At 64.0% G+C, this 19,249-nt stretch overlaps 1 protein-coding gene across 18 annotated transcripts in view; it reads right to left on the bottom strand.

Moving 5' to 3' along the window:
* The window catches only part of NFIX (nuclear factor I X), an 85,893-nt gene that overhangs the window by 13,156 nt on the left and 53,488 nt on the right, over window positions 1–19,249 (bottom strand). For 11 of the 18 annotated variants that reach the window (XM_070058839.1, XM_070058838.1, XM_051839483.2 and 8 more), the window contains exons 3-8: window positions 7,084–7,146; window positions 6,861–6,935; window positions 6,423–6,543; window positions 5,423–5,559; window positions 2,694–2,816; window positions 880–1,055 (exon numbers count right to left, since the gene is read on the bottom strand). In XM_070058839.1, coding sequence (XP_069914940.1) covers window positions 880–1,055; window positions 2,694–2,816; window positions 5,423–5,559; window positions 6,423–6,543; window positions 6,861–6,935; window positions 7,084–7,146 — 695 coding nt within the window. The remainder of the gene's footprint in view (window positions 1–879; window positions 1,056–2,693; window positions 2,817–5,422; window positions 5,560–6,422; window positions 6,544–6,860; window positions 6,936–7,083; window positions 7,147–19,249) is intronic. The other 7 variants (XM_070058842.1, XM_070058843.1, XM_051839485.2 and 4 more) reach the window with 1 other exon arrangement.

The following is a 19,249-nucleotide window of genomic DNA, read 5'->3' as shown; positions in this document are numbered from 1 at the left end:
CAGCTGGCCACTCTCCCTGGGGGCTGCCTCTGGCACGGGCTTCCGGAACGCCTCTCCCCAGCCCAGCCTCTCCCAGCATGCTTCCAGACTGCACCGGGCGGGCTGGAGGCTGCTGTGGCGGTAGGGAGTCGGGGAGGCCTCCAGACACTGCTTTGTCCCTGCAGGGGTCCCCGAAGACTGAGCCAGGACCACCAGCCCGCTCCAGGGTCACCTTGGCCCACCACCTTGGGGTTCCTGCCTTCCCCTGAACGGTTCGTTCTAGGCTGAAGGCTTTGCCGCCGCCGTCTGTCTCCCAGGGGTGAGGAGCAGAAGCCTCGCTCCAGGGCCAGAACCATCCCAGGATCCCTCTGGGCCAGCCCCGTGGAGGGGGCCTTCCCTCTGCATCTCACCGCGGAAGCTTCTTCCACCACCACCTGCCCCTCCCCGGGGGCAGGGAGGCCTGCCGAGATCTGGGGACAGAGAGGGTGCTCGCGGCATCGGGTGATGGAGGCCAGAGAGGCTGTTCAACACCCCCCACGCACAGGACGGCCTCGCCCCCACGGGCAGAGCGACAGCCCCAAACGTCGCGAGGGTCGCGGAGTGGGGAGAGCTGGCCCTCACAACACCTCGCAGCCCCCGGGGTTGAACACACCTCAGGGTCGCTTGTACTGGGCGAACAAGGCCCACAGCGGGCTGGCAAGGAGCCCAAGGGAAGAGGGGGCCAGCTGCTGGTCCCACCCCTCCAGACCACGACAGACAGGGCCCTCGCACAGCGCAAGGACCCGATCAGCAGATCCACTGGTTTTCAGGCCCTTCCCCGCTGTGAGCGCTGAGACAGACAGACACAGAGATGAGGCCACCTGGCGCGCATCCTCCCCTAGCGGGGGAGGGGGGACTCACCTGTCCGGTGGCCTGGCCCGAACCATCGGCGCACACAAACTGCACAAACTCCTTCAGAGAGTCCTGGCCGTGGTGATGGTGGTAGCGGATGGTCGGGTGTGTGAAGTATGGGCTTGACTGCTGGATGATGGACGTGGAGGGGAAGTGCAGGGCCGACGCCGTGGCCCGGGGGCTGCCTGCGCGCACAAGGAGGAAGAGAGAGGGTGTTAGGGCCCCGTGAGGCAGCCTTGGCACAGGGGACTGGGGAGGAGGAGGGCAGAGCTGCAGCTGCAGGCGGAGAGGAACAGGTCCTGAGTAGGCGAAGGCAGGAGAGGCCCTGGTCTCGGGTGTGAAGTTAAGGCAGCAGCGAGCCGACATCAGTCACCGAGATCTATAAATCTCAATGCAATTTAAAAAAAAATGGAAAACTGGTGGTGGTGGGGGGGGGTGGTGGTTTGGGGAGGCCTGCAGACCGGCCATTTTGTTTTGGCAAAGTTTGATCCAGAACCAGGGCTTGGGTTCAGGAGAGGCGGGCAAAGCAGGGGTCAGAGCCTGTCTTTAATATCCTTTCAAAACGTGGTAACCTGTGCTCATCAGTGTCCTTTCTTGCAACGGCTTTGATTTTTTTTTTTAAAGAAATGTTGCATTTAAATATCCTGAGGATTGAGTTCTTGGACCCTCTGACATCTTGCACCTGTGGGGAGCGCCTCACTGGACCCCACCCCCACCCCCGCCCCAGGGTGGGAGCCTCAGGAGGGGATAAAGGAGCAGTGGATGGGTCCGTGAGGGTTTTTGGTAAAAACACAGCTGTGCAAGATGAGTGCCACCCCCCACGCACGCACACGCGTGTCCTAAATGCGAGCCGCGTGCGCCTGGCCACCGGCGTGCAGGCCGCATTCCTGAGCCCGCACACGCGGCCCGCGCACACACGATTTCCACCCCGCACTGGCCCCAGCTCTTCCTGGAGCTGAGTCCTCTCCCCCTCCCCCCCACCGCCCGCCGCCGCCCGCCCGCCCGTCTGTTTCCAATCAGCTCGCTCTCGCTCTCTCCCTCTCTCGCTCTCTCTCACTCTTGGTTTCATTAGGGGGCTGAGGAAACTTGGCTTCTCTATGGAGTTCATAAAAACGGAGTCGGAGCCAGCCGAGCCGGGCCTGACGCCCTCCTGCTGCCTGCGCGCAGGGGAGGGCCAGGGCTCCCCGCCCCCACCTCGCTGCGGCCACCACACCCTGCCCCAGTCTCTGGGCTCCCAGCCAGGAGGCCCCAAGGAGGAAGCCAGGAGGTAAACCTCTCTGTTCCCTGCCGGCCTACGGGGAGAACCCAGAAGACCGCAGGCCGGCACAGGGCCGTGTCGAGAGAAAGGCCAGCGCTCCCGTCCCCAGATGGGTGCAGAGGGAGGAAGGCCCCGGGTGGAAGAGCGAAGGACCCCAGGCCTCGCCTAGGCTCTCACGCCTCCTCCAGGAAGCTCCCAGTCCCAGGACACACGACAACTGGGCTCAGCCTCTGGGCTCCAGGGAGGCCTCTATGGTCCCCTCCCCTTCCCCCAGGGCCGGTGTCCGGAGGCACCATCCCAGGCTGCACACAGCACCCATGCACACCTGCACGTGGGCAGTGAGAAGCAAGCGTGAGGGTGCCCCGGAAGCAGTTAAGCAGGTCCCCCTCTCCCCTCGCCCCCGGGGCGGGGGCAGGTGGGTCCGCTCTGTGCGCCCACCCGCGGGCTGCCCACAGGACCCCTAGAGGAGCTCGGGGCTGTCACTGAGGCGGGTCCTGGCCCCCTGGGCGGCTGGGTGGGTCTCCTCCCGCGCTGCCCCGCCCCCAGCCCCTCCCCCGTGTCTCACCTGGTCTGACTCCTGCAAGCACAGGCAGCGGGTGGTGGGTGAAAGCCATGCGCGGGGAACCGCCCTGAGAGGAGAGGGCAGTGCAGAAGTCCAACTTTCCAGACTTCTTTAGAGAAGCCGGGCCTGGGGGGAGGAAGCAGCAACACGGGGCAGGTTTAGCCCGGCTGGGGCGGCGGCAGGCGGGGCAGGGGGGCGGGGCGCGGCGGGAGGCCAGCAGCTCCTCCTTGTCTCCTGGGGGGGGTGCCCCTTCCCCTTCCTCCACTAAGGGCTCTGCTCCCTCCTCTGGTGCCTGTGTGCAGGTGGGTGGGTGGCCTGTGCCCGCTTCTGGCAAGACAGCGAAACGGGGCCCCTGGGTTAAGGTGGGGAGGTAGGGGTGTGCACCAGCAGGTAACAGAAGGGAAAAGGGGGTGGGGGGACACAGGGCCAGCCTTGGGAAGGGGTGCAGGGGGACGCCCCGGGGAGCCAGCCTGGGGACGGGGCGGGGAGGGGCGAGGAGAGGGCAGACCTGGAGGGACAAGGGTGGGTCTGTGACAGGGGTGCCCTGAGCTGCCACTGGGGGGGGCTCTGGCCGGAAGAAACCCGCTCAGGAAAGAAAATGCAGCCAGCCATGGGTCCCCCCAGTGTGTGTGTGTCGGGCGGGGGCATGACACCCAGTGAGAACGGGGACAGGGACTGCAGGACCTGGAGGGTCCCGGAAAAGCCTGTTACCAGCCAAATCCACCACAGCCCAGTGGGCGGGCAGCGGGGTGGGGGGGTGTCCCTGCTGGAGGTCCAAAAAGGACCAGGACAACCCAGGGCTGGCCTCTCGCTGTTGGAGCACATCTCCCGGCCTGGGGCCGACTTTTCAGGCTGTGCCCAGGCTGGGAGGGGTGAAGTGGGGTCAGGGCACATCTGCCCTCCCTGATTGACAAAGGGAGTCAGGTTGGATGCTTGTGGGGGTGGGGAGGCTGCAGAGCAGAGAAATAGGGGCAGGCCTCACTGCGGAGGGAAGAGGCCGGTGTGTGTGGGGGAGGCAAACTCCCAGCCGTGCCAGCAGAGGTGTTATCTGGCGGCAGCTGTGTGCCACCTGATAGCTGGCACGGTGGGGAGGGGGGAGCGCCCCACCAGCTGTGCACAGCTGTCCCCGTGGCCGCACAGCGCCTTCCCAGCTGTTCCCCGTCCTGCAGCTGAGCTGCTTAATTGGCGATTTGTCGCAGCCTAGGGAAACGACACACGGGGAGGAGAGAGGGGGGCGGGCGGGGAGCGAGGGAGCCAGGGTGTGTGTGTGTGTGTGCGCGCGCGCGCGCGGGGTGGGGGTGGGGGGGTGGGATGCTGCTGCAGGAAGATGTGTGGGGGCCGTGCGTGGCGGGGCTGCCGGAAGCAGCAGAACGAGCAGGTGCAAGAGCAAACAGCCAAGAAAGGAGAGCTCTGGTGCCAGCGGGAGGAAGGTTCTTCAGCAGCTAGGTCTGGGCATGGGCGGGCCGGCCTGCGAGCCCTGGCCCCCCCGGGGGGCGGGGAACAGCAGCCGAAGCCCCTCGGGGTGCCCTGGTGGCAATCCCTGCAGAAGGGGACCCCGGACCGAGGCCTCGGCCGGGATGGACCTAGGCCTTCTCAGTTCCTCTTGCCTCCTCCCAAAACTCCCCTGTGGGTGGGCCAGCCTGTGGACTGGCACTGGCCCAGGTCCCTGCTGCACAAGGAGACCCTGAAGGGGGAGCCCCCGCTCTGAGAGCCACGCCAGGTACCGTCCTGCAGCGGCCTCCGCTAGGTGGGGGCCTCTGGGCACTCGAGTTCAGTTCTTCAACCCCAGGCTGGGAGGTGAGCCCGCCCCTCTCCTCCCCAGGAGTCCAGAGCAGAGGGGCAACACAAAAGCAAGTCGCCTGGCTGCCCCGCCTGGCCCCTGCCTGGCCTCCCAGCCCTCCCCTGTAGCAGCACATCTGGGAGATGCCAGACAAAGCACCAGCAGTTCAGACCCCTGTCCCTGGCGGATGCACCGAGCACACACCCCCGCCCACGTGTGGGTCTGCAATCCTTGGTCCCAAGACCCCCCAGCCCCCAGGACACACACACAGACACAGGCAGGAGTCTCCTGCAGCCAGCCTCCGTGCAGTGTGCACACATGCACAGGTGCCCCGGGATGTCTACACTCTCTCAGCTGGCTATCTAGTGTGTCCATACCCCAGTCAAAGCTGGCAGGGACGCCAGGGGGGCGTGGGGGAGGTTCCACAGGCAAGAAGTGTTCAGAGGGGCCCGGGAAGGGCCAGGTTGGCTTCCAAGGCCTCTGCCGTCCTGGTGTGTGAACCACCAGCCTACTCACTTTGCTTCTCTGCAAAGCTGGGTCCCTAAGGCCAGGGCTCAGCCCCCAGGGGGACCGTCCCTGGGGGCCACTGCACGATGTCCAAGGACAGCTTTGCTCATTGAGGCTGGGGGTGAGCAATGTGCTGGCATCCAGGGGGGAGGGGCTGGGGTGCAGCTCAGCATCCTACAGTGCCCAGGACCCCCACCCTGAAGGGTGAGGAGGTCCCAAACGCCCTTGGTGCCCCGACTGGGAGAGTGGAGGGCGGGAGGGTGGGGCCTCGCCCAGAAACACAACACTACCTGCCTGTTGGCCCCTCACCTACGCTCTCTTCCTTCAGCCCAGTCTGCCCTCCACAGGGAAGGCCAGGAGGGGCGAGACGGACGGATGGACAGTGAGTATCCTGTGGGAGGCTCCGGGCCGCCCCTGCTCGGGTCGAGACGGCCAGCACCCATACCTGCGTCCACGTCGTTGGGCCATCCGCTGGACTGGCTGCTGCCAGCCGCCGGGGAGCGGCCTGTCCCGGGATAGAACACGTCGTCGACAGGGCTCTCCATCTCGCTGTCATCAATGGACTTGGGGCGCTTGGTGGTGCTGGGAAAGGAACGGAGGGTCAGACGGGCCCAGGCTCCAGGGAGCGACTCGGGGCTTGCGGCCTTCCGGGTGGTTAGCGGTGCCTGCCTTTGGCAGCCCGACCCCAGAAGCATCCCCAGGGCCCCTTGGGCCCGGTCCTGTCCACTCCCTGGGGGAAAGATGGCTCCAAAATGGCCCCTTCTCCCCCAACCCTTGACACCACTATCCCGTGAGCTTCCTTCTGGGCTCATTCATCCAGGGCCGGGTAGAGGTGAGTGTGGTACTCATGGGGACAGATGTCGGAGGGGAGGGGAGCAGTTGCCAACACTCAGTCATCAAAGAACATCCCAATGCAATATTTAAAGTACGCTATATAAATACCAAAAATGTCACAGGCAACAGAAACATCCAATTTTTTTTTTTTTTTTTAATGACAGGATCCGACCCTGCCCTGACCAGACGTGACTGTCTCCTGTGGCCCAAGCACTTCTCGGTGCCATTCCCAATCCTCCCACAGCTCCCCTAGCCAGTCCAGGCCTTCTTCCACTCGGACCTGTGGGAAGAGACCTGCCTCAGCTGCCCGTGCTCAGAGGGAACTTTCCAGAACACCACGCCCTGCTCCAAGCCCCTCAGGGCTCCCCTACTGCCCCAGAATGTGGTCTGAGTACATGTGGGGGGGGGGCTCCAAAGCCCTCCACTGCTTCCACCCCGTGTCCTGACCAGCCCTCGGAGTGCCTGGGCTCAAATGTCACCCTCCGCCCCCGGCTGGGATCCCCGCATCCCATGCCACGTGGGAAGTGGCCCCAAGGGCCATGGGGCAGTTCCGAGGGTGGCCCACCTTGGGAGGGCCTGGGGGGCGGTGTGGGGGGCGGTGCTGGGCTCACCTGGTGGAAGGAGGGGAGGTGATAGACCGTCGTCCCAGGGTCACCTGGTTTATGTTGTAGTAGCTGGGGCTCTCCAGGTCCGCCAGCGAGAAGTTGGGCCCTGATGCGGTCGCAACGGGAGCTGGGGGGAATGAGAGGCTGGGTGAGGTCTGGAAAGCGCAGGAGGCCCCGGGTCGGGTGCGGGGGTGGGGGAGGTGGCAGCCAGGCTGCCAAGGGGACTTCCTCCCGCAGGGGGCTGCTTGAAGAAGAGCCCCTGGTTGTGACTTTTTTTTTTTTTTTTTAATTTCTTCCAAGCAGTGGAGTTCAGAGCTGTCCAGACAGCTGTGTTCCACCCAGCCCTGCAACCCTGCCTGCCCCAATCCATCCCCCTGGCCTAGCGGCTCTAAGTCCCACCCCCCCACCCCCGTCCTGGCCCCGGGGAGGCGGAGGCCCACTTACTCTGTGACACTCTCACCAGCTCCGTCACATTCCAGACCCCGGAAGTCACGAAACAGTCCTGGAAACTTAAGTGCCCTGTAGAGGGGGGAGAAACGGCTGTGAGTGGGGGGGAGTTGGGGGGACTCCCTCCCTCCCACGCTGGCTTCTGGCTCCACACTGGCCCTGCTTAGAAGGGCAGCTGAAGGCAGGGGGCAGCAGAGGGCAGGCGGGTGGAGGCACTGACCGTTGGGCAGTGGTTTGATGTCCGCGTCTCCTTGCTGGTTGGAACTGTCTGATTGTCCGGATTCTGCAGGAGACACAAAGAACAAGGTGGGTCAGGAACAAGGCTTCCCGACCGACGCCGGCCGGCCACGGAGCTCCCAGGAGCGCAGCCCACCTCGCCGAGCCCACCCCCAGGAGACCAGGCCTACACTTCGCGCAGGCTTCTTAGTGGCGGCACACTGCTGACATTCGGGCCTCCTCCGTGGGCTACCTGCGGGAACCTCACTTGTCACCACCACCAAAGGGTCTCCAAACAGTGCCCAAAGTCCCCATGCCTCACCCCAGGGGCCGGCAGCCCTGACCACAGCCAGCGGTTGGCCCTGGGCACAGCTGGGGCGGACGCAGGCCCCTGAGCATTCTGGTCCCTGTCACCCCGTGGGCCCCTCCTCCGGCCTCACCTTTCTGTTTGCAGGCAGCGCCTGGCAGCCCTGGGCGGGGTGAGGCGGGGGGGGGGGAGCTCTGCCCCACTGCTGCCGCCCGCCCCGTGCCAGCCAGTCTGGGCCGTCTCTTGCCCTGGTGCCACAGCTGCTCATAGGGAGCCCCGGGACAAGGGTCCATTGTACGGTGGGACTCGCTGAGCGCTGGGGGCAGGGTGGAGTGGGTGTGTGAATTTGCTGCTGAGCTTGGGAAAGCCCCCCGCCCCCGCCCCCGGGGTCCTCAAAGCTTTGTGTGCCAGGGGCACCACGGGGACCTCCAGAATGCCTGCCTGGGCACGACAGCTGGCGAGAGGGTGGCAGAAGGGGGTGGGGGGGCAGGTTGTGGGGTGGGAGGAAGGCAGCCACTTGCTTGTTGGGGGAACAGCTTAGGGGGTGGCCTCTGAAAACCGAGCCTTGGTGCCAGCCAGTGTGGTTCCACCACTCGGAGGTTCAGCCTGCCAGCCCCCCAGGAGGAAGGAGCCAAGGCCCCGGCGGGGTCTGAGGCTGGGAGTGTCGCCCTTGTCACCCATGTCACCAGCTGCGTGTCCCAGTGGGACCGGCGAGAGAGGTGAAGCTTTTGGGTCATCTGCTCATTTTTTTTTTTAATTCCAGAGTAATAATAATGAATTTTGTTGCGGCAAATCAAGAAGACAGGCGAGGAGGACCGTTCTCCCAAGGGAGGCCCCGATCCCAACACCTCCCCTTGTCACTCTCCAGCCTCGGTCTAGTCCTGGCCATCTGGGTGTGACTACAGCCCCAGCCTATGCGGGCCGGAGAGCCCAGGTGACAGGTAGCCCACCCAGTGCCCCCTTGAACATGGCCTGGGCCCTGCTGCTTTGGGATTTCTGCTACAAACAGACTCTGTCTCGACCACGCCCCCCCCACACCTGGGCAGTCGGGGTCTGGGGTGGGAACCTCAAAGTCCACCCCACTGTGGAAGGCCAAGGTGGGGCCAGAGCCACAGGTGCACATGTGCGTGTTGTGGGGGTGGGGGGTGGGAAGGGGTAGGTGCATGGCAGAGAGATGGAGGTGCACCAGCGACTGAGGCCGACACAAACGGGGCTCTGGGGGTGCGGCACACAGGGACTCCTCACCAAGGCCACTGGCTTGAAAGGGCACTGCTGGCCTTGCTGTGGGTGCCGCATTAGGGGAGCGAGCTGGAGCGAGGGATCCCGGCGCAGGCCAGGCCTGCTGCCACGCGCCTCCAGGCGCTGCTCTGGGCGTTGCTGGCAGCCATTTTAGGCCTTGGCAGCCATCTTACGGCTGGCGGCCCCAGCCAGCGGCTCCCCCCCCCCCAACCCCGGCATGCTCAGCTCGGCTCCAGGACAAAAGGCAGAGATCCTGGAAATGTGGACCCAGGTCGCAGGCAGAGGAGGCAGCCCCAGCACGCTCCCGGAGAGCCGGGCCTGGCGACACCAGGGCTGCAGCTCCCAGGGCCAGCTGAGGGACAGTGGGCCCCTACCCCAGTTGGCTGTTGGGCACCTTGGGACAGAAGAGACGAGGGAGCCCTGTCAGCTCGGTGCGGGGAAGAAGGGGTGTTCTGGACAGGCTGGGGGAAGGGGCTGGCGGCCACAGGATCACACAGACCCCTGGGCCCGGGGTTGAGCTGAGGAAGTGTCCCTGCGCACATGGAGGAAGGAGCCGGCTGGGCCAGCTTCCTACACGGTGGCTTCTCCGGGGCTGCTATGGGTGACTGTGGAGGCGGAGGGAGGAACCAGGTGTTACGCCCCCTGTGGGTGTGCCTTGACCCCTCCCTGGGGGGGGCAGAGATCACCCCAGACCTGGACAGAGGTGAGGAACCCCCGCCCACCATCACCAATCCCACCCCGCAGCAGGCCCCGCCTCATGGCGCTGCCTGGGCCTGGCTTTTATCTGGCAAAGTGGGGCTTATCACCACCACCAGCTGAACAAACACACAAATCCACAGTTAGTGAGAAAAACACTGTGTGAACTCTTTATCTCCTGCTCGCAGGCCCGGGGCTGCCCACTGCCAACAGCACAGGAGGGGACCGACGGCAGCGCGCGGTGGTGGGGGGGCTCCCTGCTCCAGCTCTCGGTGGAGGGCGGCCTCCTGGACCCCCGGCCAGGCCTCGCTTTGGGCCTGCACGCTCCGGCTCTCAGCCACCCCCTTCTCCCCTCCTCGCCCCCGGGGCCCGGCGTGGCTGCCCCCTGGCAGTCTCTGCCAATTGTGCGGTGTGCATGAGTGAGCCCCCATCCTGTGTGTGCTTTCTCACTGGGGACAATGGGCCAGCTGGTGGCCTGCGGGCCAGTGCAGGGGCAGGGATGCCCTGGCTGCCACAAGGCGGGCGGGTGCCCGGCTGAGTCTCTCTTATCCCCTGCTGCCTGTCCACCCCCCCGAGGCTGTCTCCCTGCTGCCCCATCTTCTGGGGCCACGTCCTGTCTGTCTCCTGACAGCCTCTCTCTCTCTCTAGCCTGGCTGGCAGAGATGTGGAGGCCCTAAGCACACCCCCTTCTGCCCGCCATCGGCTCAGGGCCACCCTGACATGGGCACGCACAGCAATCCCAGCCCCCACCTCGTACCTTCTCCAGAGACCCCAGTTTTCCGGCCCCACTCCCCTACTAGCTCCTAAGCTGATTTGCGCTCAACCATGGCATGGTGCAGCCACTGTGCCCTCTGCATTCCCTGGGCCAGGTTAGCGAGGGAGCAAATCTGTGAGGGCACAGCTCCTTCCGGGCGCCGCTGGGGGGTCAGGCCAGCGTGCCACCGCTTTGCTGACAGCCTCGCTTCGGGGCACCAGGGTTCCTCGCGCTGTCCACACCTCTTGGGCACAGGCGCTCCCCTGGCCAGCGGTTCCTGGCCCCTTAGCAGACTAGTGGAAAGAAGGACTAAGAAGGGAAGGCGACAAACCTGGGACTCTGGGGTCCCAGCTGTGGGCTGGAGTCCCAGGTAGCGCCCAGCCCCCTGGAGGTACCGCCACCGGCTCCACCGGCTCAGCTTCCCTTCCTTTGCCCTGGCCTGGCTCCTGGCACCCCTCCCTTGGTCCGTCCTTCTCCCCTTCCCCCCCAGTGTGTGTGTGCACGTGTGTGCGTGTGCACGTTCCTGGGGGATGCTACAGCTTCGGGGGGGGGGGCTCTGCTGTGGAGAGGAACGTTACAGGCGCCAGGAGGAGCCGGGCACTGCACACACACCCGGATGGAGCGCGTGTTGTAATATGTGTGTGTGTGTGTGTGTGTGTGTGTATATATATATTTTTTTTTTCCTCCAGCTACAGCCGAGAGATATTTATGGCTCCCACTGGGTGCGGGAGGAATTCCTGCTCCCTGCAGCCAACACTGCCTGGGCTCCCACTCGGGACACATCTGCTCGAAGACTGGGCTACATGAAACTTGCCGGCCGGCCGCCCCTTTGCCCACTTGGAAGCCGGTTGAATTCTCTGGGGGCTGAGAGAGGCACCCAGACGCCCGCCGGCACTTGAAGACGCCACCAGCCTCTCTCTGTGTCAGGAGAGGGGCGGAGGAAGGCGGTACCTCCAGGGCCACCAGAGATGAGCCCCTCCAGCTTGCTGGCTTGGCTTGGGGTCCCAGAGGCTGGGGGCGGGGCGGGGGGCACCGCCAGGTAGTCTTAGCACCTCATCATCTGAGGGTAGACTCCGGCCCTCCTCAGGACTGCTCTCCCGCCTCACCCCTCCTCCTCGGTGATTCCGGAGTGTTCATGGCACAGGAAACCCAATCTCAAGGGGAGCCAGAGGCCCGGCCCGTAGCAATCAGAGCTGGAGAATGTAACCATTGTGCCTCCTGAAACCCAAGTCTGAGAATCTGAGACACCCTGAGGAGGGGAACGGGCGGACAGCGGACGGGGGGCGGTCACAGAGCGGGCTGTCCCCAGCTCAGAGGACGGGAGGGACGGCCTTGCGAACACGGGGCAGCCAGAGGGCAGAGGGAGGCGGGGCAGGGCCCAGGCCCAGGGGCTTCCGGGACCTTCCCCTCCAAGTCTCCCCATTCCCCTCACAGCCCCTAGCAGCCAGCTTCAGCCCTGGGGACATCCTGTTGCAGTGGCTTTTCCCTCTCTCGCACACAGCCTGGAAGCCAGAGCCTGCCCCCTCCATGTCTTCCCCCCCACTCCGCGCCCCCAGCTCTTGGATCCAGAGTCACCCGCTCCGAGGCGGAAGTGGTGTCAGAGGGGATGAGTGACAGGCAAGAGGAAGAGTTTGAGTCTGGGGTCCAGACTCCAGGAAAGACAGTGGGTGGGGGGCACGGAGATTAGGCTGTGGGGACCTGGCTGACCCAGGGCCAGCATCGGGATGGGACAGTCCACCCTCTCTGACCCTGGAAGGACTGGCATCCGAAAGCAATGTCCAGCAGCTCAGCAATGTGGGGCGGGGGGGGGGGGCACAGGCGGGACAGAGGATCCACCAGTACACCTGGCGCCCGGGAGGGTGGAAGAGCAGGTGCAGGTCTCTTCTGAGAGCCTCAGGCTCCCGATGGCGTCCAAGTGGAGAAGGCCCATCTTGGTGGTCCCTGCTGGTCATCCCCACCCCACTGTGAAGGCAGGTGGACCCCTGGCTAGCACCCTCCAGTCATGCGCCCTCCCCCCCCAACCTTCCTCACTTTCTGAGAAAGTGTTCCTGAACTCACAGGGTGCTGGGGGTGGGGTGGGTGTTTCCTCCATCCCTGGAATGAAGCCTGAGCCCTTCAGGGAGGACTCCGGGAGATGGCATCCGAGCCCTGAGCGGTGTGGGAAGCCGGGAGGCAGTGGGGGCCTGTGCGCGCAGTCCCACTTCCCCAGGGGGTGACCGGCGGCGGCCAGCACAGGAGAGGAAGGCTGTATCCCTGGTACAGGTGGACAGAGGGCCAAGAGCCCAGGCCTGCCAGCCACCACTCCAAGCCTGGCCCGGCAGTTAATAAATGAGATCCCAGCCAGAGCGCTGCAAGGAGATGCGAATGGGCCCTCGGGCTCCTCCTGGCCTGCCCGCCCAAGGCAGCTGGCCCGGGCAGCCCCAATAGAACCAGGGTTGGCCCTGCAACTGCGCTGGCCCAGATGTTTCAGATCATGCCTCGGAGCTAGGAATTCCGGGCACAGCAGAGCCCATCAGACAGGAACCAAAGATGACCCTGCAGCTGGTACAAGGAACAGACAAAACCTTAGGGAAGTGGAAAGAGGCAGAGGACCGCAGCCCTAGCCCCACCTCCTCCTCACCCCCGGCCTCCCTGCTTGCTACACGGCGAGCACCTTACCAGTGCGGGGATCCCAGGGGACCAGGGGGAGCCGCCAAGGCAGAGAGGAGGTAGAGGGAGGTGTAGGGGCAGCTCCTCAGCCACAGGGGTTCAGGCTCTATATGAAATTGCAGCTTTTGGTGTCACCCCCCACCCCCACCCCAGAGGCTGACCTGGGGCAGTGACAGAGCCGCACCCCCCTCCCGCAGGTGCAGCGGATGGCAGCCGGTGATGGGCACGAGTAAGCGAGAGGTAGCTTCAGAAAGGGACGGCGGGCAGGGAACGGGGAGAGCAGAGCCAGCACTTGTTTCCCCGGGGATATCCCAAGGCCTCGTCCAGCCCAGGCCCAGTCCTGGAGATAGAGAGCTGACGACGCCTCCAGGAGCAACCAGGCGCTGGTCCATGAGCAGAGCGCTCGGCTGGCAGCGCCAGCTGGTGCCACGACTCAGTCGGCGCTGCAGCCAGCGTTTCCGAGAGGGCCCGGGGCCAGGAGTCATGGGATGGGGGGGGGGGTCCAGACAAATGGTCCCCAGCCCCTGAGAGCTTGAGTCTCCTCCCCAGTCTGCTAACAGACAGACAAGAACGCCTTTTACCCACCCCCCCCCTTGCCCCGACACACACACACACACACACACACACCATGCACCAAGGAGAGAGGTGCCTGCAGAGTGGGCACCCCCACCCCCACTCCCTCTATTTCCAGCACTGCCCTTTCTGGCCCTTTGAGCTGCCCAGGCCAGCCAGGCTGGCCAGACATCCGCCCCCACCCCCAGCTGCTCGCAAGGCTATTAATAGTGTCCCCACCTCCCAAGGCTGGGTGTTGCCCTTCCCCCAGCCCCAAATACACTTGCCCTTGGTCTAATTACTCATGGAGAGACAACAGAGTCTCATCCCAGGCTGGGATGAGAGGAAGACATGGGTTTGGGGCGGGGGGAGGTACTTGAGGGACATGCCTGGGACAAGCAGGAAAGTTTGGGGGAAAGGAAAGGAACAGGCAATAATCCTCGGAGAGTGACAGACAAGACAGAGACGGAGGTGTGCCAAGGTAGAGGATCAAGGCCGAAGCAAAGCGGTTCAAAGACAAGACGACTTTGGCAGAAAGAACCAGAGAAGCACAAGGTTCTGAGAGAGGCGGTGGGGCTGGGTGGCACGGGCAGGGGGAATGCCAAGAATGAAAGTGCAGGCAGAGGAACAAATCTCTGCTTTAAGGGAAAAGAAAAATAAATAAATAAAAATAGAAGGAAGAGGGGACTTTCCTAAAAATCCCTGGGAGAAGCTGTGTGTGCACAACTGCTTGGGTGGCATCCAGCTGCTGGCGTCTGTCAGGGGACATCGGGCACCCGCACAGCCACAGGGCGACACCCAGGAGCCCTGCACACCTTAGCCTCACCGGAAACAGAGACAGAAGGGGCAGAGACAGCAAAGCAGCAGCAGCCCCCACCCTCGTATCTTCACCCCACCCACCCCTGCTCCTGTCTGCCTCTCCCCTTGGGAGAGGCCACCCAGGAGACCCAGTGGAGGCCACCCCTACCTCTCCCTCCCTGCGGGGTAGTGGGAGTACAGCGGAAGCCACCTGCCTCCCGGCCCCGAGTGCTCTAACTCTCTCTGCCCCAATGGATGGTACAGCACCCAGGCCAGTAAGCCCTAAGGTGCCTCCTCCACCCAGGGACTCATCTTGGCCCTGGAGGAGACCGAGACTGATTCTGGCTAATCAATGAGCACCCAACACAGACCACCAGAACCAGACGCTTAAGTGGGACCTTTCTCCTACCTTCCAATTCTGCCCACATGGGGAGCCTCTGGCTAAGCCAGGCCTGGGGTATGGGACACTCCAGCTCTGGATGCGACAAGAGCCCCAGGTGGCTGACCTGTATGACCTATAGCACCCTCTAGACACCCCCCTTAGCCCCTTGAGGAAAAGGCCTTGGTGGGGTTCCTCCCTGTGTGGGGTCACTTCCATACAAAAGATCCTTCCACGTCCTTCGTCCAGCTGTGACCGCCCTGGCTGGCCACCCAGGGGACAGAAGTCCCGGTTAGCTGGCACCTCTTCATCACAGGCCCAACCCGCAGAGCCCAGCTGATCCTCCCTTACAAGTTCAACAGGGGACTGGGCACAGGCCTGGACATGCTGGCCTCCTCCCCAAGTGCTAGAACACAAACAGTTCTTGCAAAGGGCAAGTCCTAAGGCAGCCACCATCCAGAGCTGTGCAGACAAGGCATGTGGAATTTGGGCCCTAGACTCCAAATTTCTCACTTGGCCCCTCCCTCCCCCCTAGAGCCTGGGGCAGCTGGGTCAAACAGATGACCTCCTGCAGGGGGCCCAAGACAGCACCAGGTACTGCACAGGGCCCCTGGGCCTGGAGTCCTGGGCCTAGACGTGCTGCAGCCATTCGATCCCAGTACATCTCTAGTCTCCCGGTGCAACAAAACAAGATGGGTTAAGACAGCCACGGTGAGCTGTGCACTGGCATTGTTAGGCAGTTTGACAGAGGATGCGACGGTTTTACGCATTGTAAAGTGCCAAGCATATATGAGGATAGCCACCGCTGCAGAAGCGACAAAAATGACATCCATCCATCCATCCTCCCCAGCTGCCAGGAGCCAAATCGCCCATTCATCAAGGTGGGACCGGACGGAGCAAAAGGAGCTGGAAGCGGCGAGCGCCGCTGCACTCCCCGGCGCCGCAGCTAGGTGGCGCAGCGAGTTAACGCTAGCTGCTCTCTGCGGGCTGCGGCGGGGCTCCAGGGGCCGGGGTTCCCCCTTGCACACCCATGAGGCCTGAGCCGGAAGGAGAAGGACAGGACCTGGCCAGACTCGGGCCGCTCGGACCCCCCGGCGGGGCATCGAGGAAGGAGCTGCCCGAGGCGGCGCGTCCCGCCGCTGCGGCTGCCAAGCAAATCCCGTGATGTGCAGGGAGGGCCCAGCTTGATTAGGAACAGCTTGCGGTGCGGGGCCGGACAGAAGGGGGCCGCGGAACGGGCGGGCGGCAAGGAGAAGTGAGAGGTGGGGCGCCCGCCAGGTGCATAGCTGGGGCAGCGGCGGGGGAAGGGGTCTGTGATTCCGTGAGCCCGCTCCCACCCGCAGGGAGGGGGCTCAGACCTGCCTGCCTCTCCCCTGGACACGGGGCGGGGGCGGGGGGCAGCGTGTGACCCCAGGAATATTCTTCACACACCCCGGGACGTCCTCACTTTTTGTCTGTGCACTTGATAAACACTTAGAAGGACGATCTCCGCCACCCCTCCCTTATGCAAAAAGAACGTGGCGGGGTGGGGGATATAAAGGAGACTAAAACTGAGAGATCAGGAACCAGAGATGGGGGGAGAGAAATGAAGAAAAGTCAGGAGGGGGTGGGGGAATGAGCACCCTTCCCAGCGGCGGCAGCAGCAGCAGCAGCGGGCAGGCACACCCTCCCGGGCGGGTGTGGAGAAAGGCCCCTTTGTTCCACGGGGGAGGTTAGCTGAGGTGAGGCCCGCCCCCCACCCCCCTGACCCTGGGCAGTGCAGCTCCCTCACAGGGCCCGGCTGCTTCCCTGGCCCCCCAGTTCTCGGCCCCAGATGGAAGAAGGCTTACTGGCCCTCCTGCTCCCTACCTCCTGTGCCCCAGCCACTGCCCAAGCACCACGGGTGGTGCCCCCCCCAGGAGGTCCCCGTGGTGGTGGGATGCCCGCACTGCCAGCCATTAGCAGCTTGTCCAGGCTTCTCTGGAGCTGTGGGTCAAGGGTGGGGGTTGGGGGATGCAGAGTCTGCACACAGCAGGCACCCCCACATAGCAGAGCACAACAGGGGGCTGGAGGCTGGTGCCCCGGGGGAGCAAGGCAGGCTGCCAGTGCCCCTCCCTTCTACTCACGGGGTGGGGGACAGCAGGGCCTGAGCTCACCCCTCCGCTCCCCAAGGAGGGGAGAGAATTGGTTGTGTGGCTCCAGTAAGGGGCGGGGGTGGGGGGAGGGCTGGTAACAGGTGGTGGCGGGCAGGGGACGAAGGGAGTGAGCTTCTGAAGCCACCCATTTGCTCCCGGGGGGGGGGGGGCTGGGGGGAGGCATCACTGTTCCCACGGCTCTCCCAGGGAGGGGTGGCAGCGGAACACACCCCCACAACCACCACATACACTCAGCCCCCTCCATCCCTCAGGGCTCCTGTCCTGGCTACTCCTGTAGGGCAGGTTCTCCCCTGGGGGCGGCAGGAGCTGGTAGCAAGTCGGGGAGTGGGGGAGCAGGCATCCTGACACCCCCCAGGCCTGTGAGCCTCTGGCCTGGGAAGAGGGAGCCCGGCCAAGGCAGAAGAGCATGGAGCAGCCGCAACAGCAGCTGGAGTCGCAGGGAGCCTGAGCCGGCTGCTGCCGCGGCCCAGAGAAGCCGCAGCTCAGATACACGATGCGCTGCCAAACTCCAGTCCTTTAATTCAATTAAGCGCCGGACAGACGGCTCAAATTTTCTGTGTGCGCATGCGTGCGAGACCCCCGCCCCCGCCCCCCGCCCCGTGCGTGACCAGCCGAGGTCCGGACGGGCGGGACAGTGGACGGCGGCCGGCAGGATGGCCGGGGAGAGTAAGATCGCCCAGGTCTTCCTGGGGTGAGACACACTGCTGCAGACTAGGGTCTCCAAGGCTCTCCACCCCCTTCTCTCCCCACAGCCAGGACCCTGGGGGCAGTGCAACCTGAGGACCATCCTGGGCTCTGTCCTGGCCTCAGCTTACTCAATGCCAGCATCCCTGGCCCAGGGATGAGCTGGGAGGTGGATAGCTGAAGTGGCTCCACCCCACTGGGGCCCCAGAGTTTGCCTCTGTCCCAGCCCTCCCGGTCCCCCCAAAAGTCCCCTTCTGGGAACACAGCCAAGATCGGAGAAGAATGTTTATACGCTGCTACGAGGGAAAAGGAAAAAGTAGGAGGTGGGGTAGGGAGGCCCAGGCCTCCAGGTAGTTCGGGACTGGGGCGGGCCTTGGGGGGTGGGCAGAGGAAGGCACCTTCCTCTCCCTGGGTAGCCCAGCATCTGTGCCCTACCTGCCCTGCCCACCACAGCCAGTGCCACTATTGGGCCACCCATGGGGGGGGGGGTGTCTAGCTCCCCCCAGTGCCAGCCAAGTGCCAGTGTCTCTCCTCCTGACCCGCAGGATTCTGAGACATTACCGGGCTGTATTTTCCCTCCTTGTTCCACCTCTTCAGCCTAAAGAAGACAGGAGTGGGGAAGGGCTGCCCCCCACCCCAGGGAGCCGGCGCTGGGGGTGTGGCCATCAGGAGCCGGCTCAGTGGGAGCGAAAGCCCCTGTCTCCAGCACTACACACAGCTAATGGGAGGCTGGCAGCAGCAAATTGTTGTTTACTTTTAATTAAGTAAACAATGTCGGCTTTCCGCCTCCTCCCCTGCCATCCCAGCCAGTAATTTGGGGATGACAATGGGGTTGTTTCCTTGCTCTGCCTTCTTCCCTCCCTCTGAGCACTCTCGCTGGCTCCCCCAGCTCAGCAGAGGCATCATGGGATCTTGCCAGTGTTGGGAGGGGGGAGCGGGGAGGCTCCACCCAGGGAAGGACCTTCAGACCTGCTGCAGGTTCCCCCCTGCCCCGGGGTTTGGCTCCAGGGCAGGTTTACCCTATGGGGGGGATGCCAAGGGCAGGCTTGCCCTGGGGCTTGCTATGCACTCATGAGGTGGCCCAGGTGTGGCCAGTTAAGACGCGCTGGACCCAGCTTCCACTCCCTGTTCCAGGTTTCGGCTGATGCAGACGGAGGTGGGGAGGGGTGCTGTGATGTGACGGCTCAAGGAACCTGCGTCCCTGACAGCCGCGTGGGACGTAGGGACTGAGCTCCTAGCTAGCAGTCTCAGGCCCTCCTCCCTCCTGGTGCCGCGGAGCCGGTTTGCAGATGGGAAGCTCTCGGCCTTCATTGGCCTCTCAAATCCAACAAGAAAAAAGTGGCCCATTTTCTTTCTACACACCCCTCCCCTCCCGCAATGCCCTCCTCTCTCCAACCCCTGTCTTTGGTCATCACTGAGGGCTGGGGCAACAGAGAGAGAGCAAAGTCCCAGGTCATGAAAAGCTTTTCCCAGGTCTCTCTCCTGGGCGACTGCCTGGGTGACGCAGAGACAGGCACACATGCCCGAGCCAGTGGCCGGTGGGCTTCATGGCCCTGGATTCTGCTGTTGTAATCTTGAACTTTTTTTGACAGGCAGAGTGGACAGTGAGAGAGAGAGAGAGAGAGAGAGAGAGAGACAGAGAGAAAGGTCTTCCTTTTTCTATTGGTTCACCCTCCAATGGCTGCTGCAGCTGGCGCGCTGCGCTGATCCCAAGCCAGGAGCCAGGTGCTTCTCCTGGTCTCCCATGGGGTGCAGGGCGCAAGCACTTGGGCCATTCTCCTCTGCACTCCTGGGCCATAGCAGAGAGCTGGCCTGGAAGAGGGGCAACCGGGACAGAATCCGGCGCTCCGACCGGGACTAGAACCCGGTGTGCTGGTGCTGCAGGCGGAGGATTAGCCTAGTGAGCCGCGGCGCCGGCCTTGAACAAGAGCCCCTGAGTTTTCGGGTCGTGCTGGGCTGCACTAACTCTGCGCTGCA

Source organism: Oryctolagus cuniculus, chromosome 16 (genome assembly GCF_964237555.1).
Source record: "Oryctolagus cuniculus chromosome 16, mOryCun1.1, whole genome shotgun sequence".
Classification (NCBI taxonomy): domain Eukaryota; kingdom Metazoa; phylum Chordata; class Mammalia; order Lagomorpha; family Leporidae; genus Oryctolagus; species Oryctolagus cuniculus.
The sequence above is the reverse complement of the archived record's forward strand: the minus strand, read 5'-3'. Positions and strand labels throughout refer to the sequence as shown.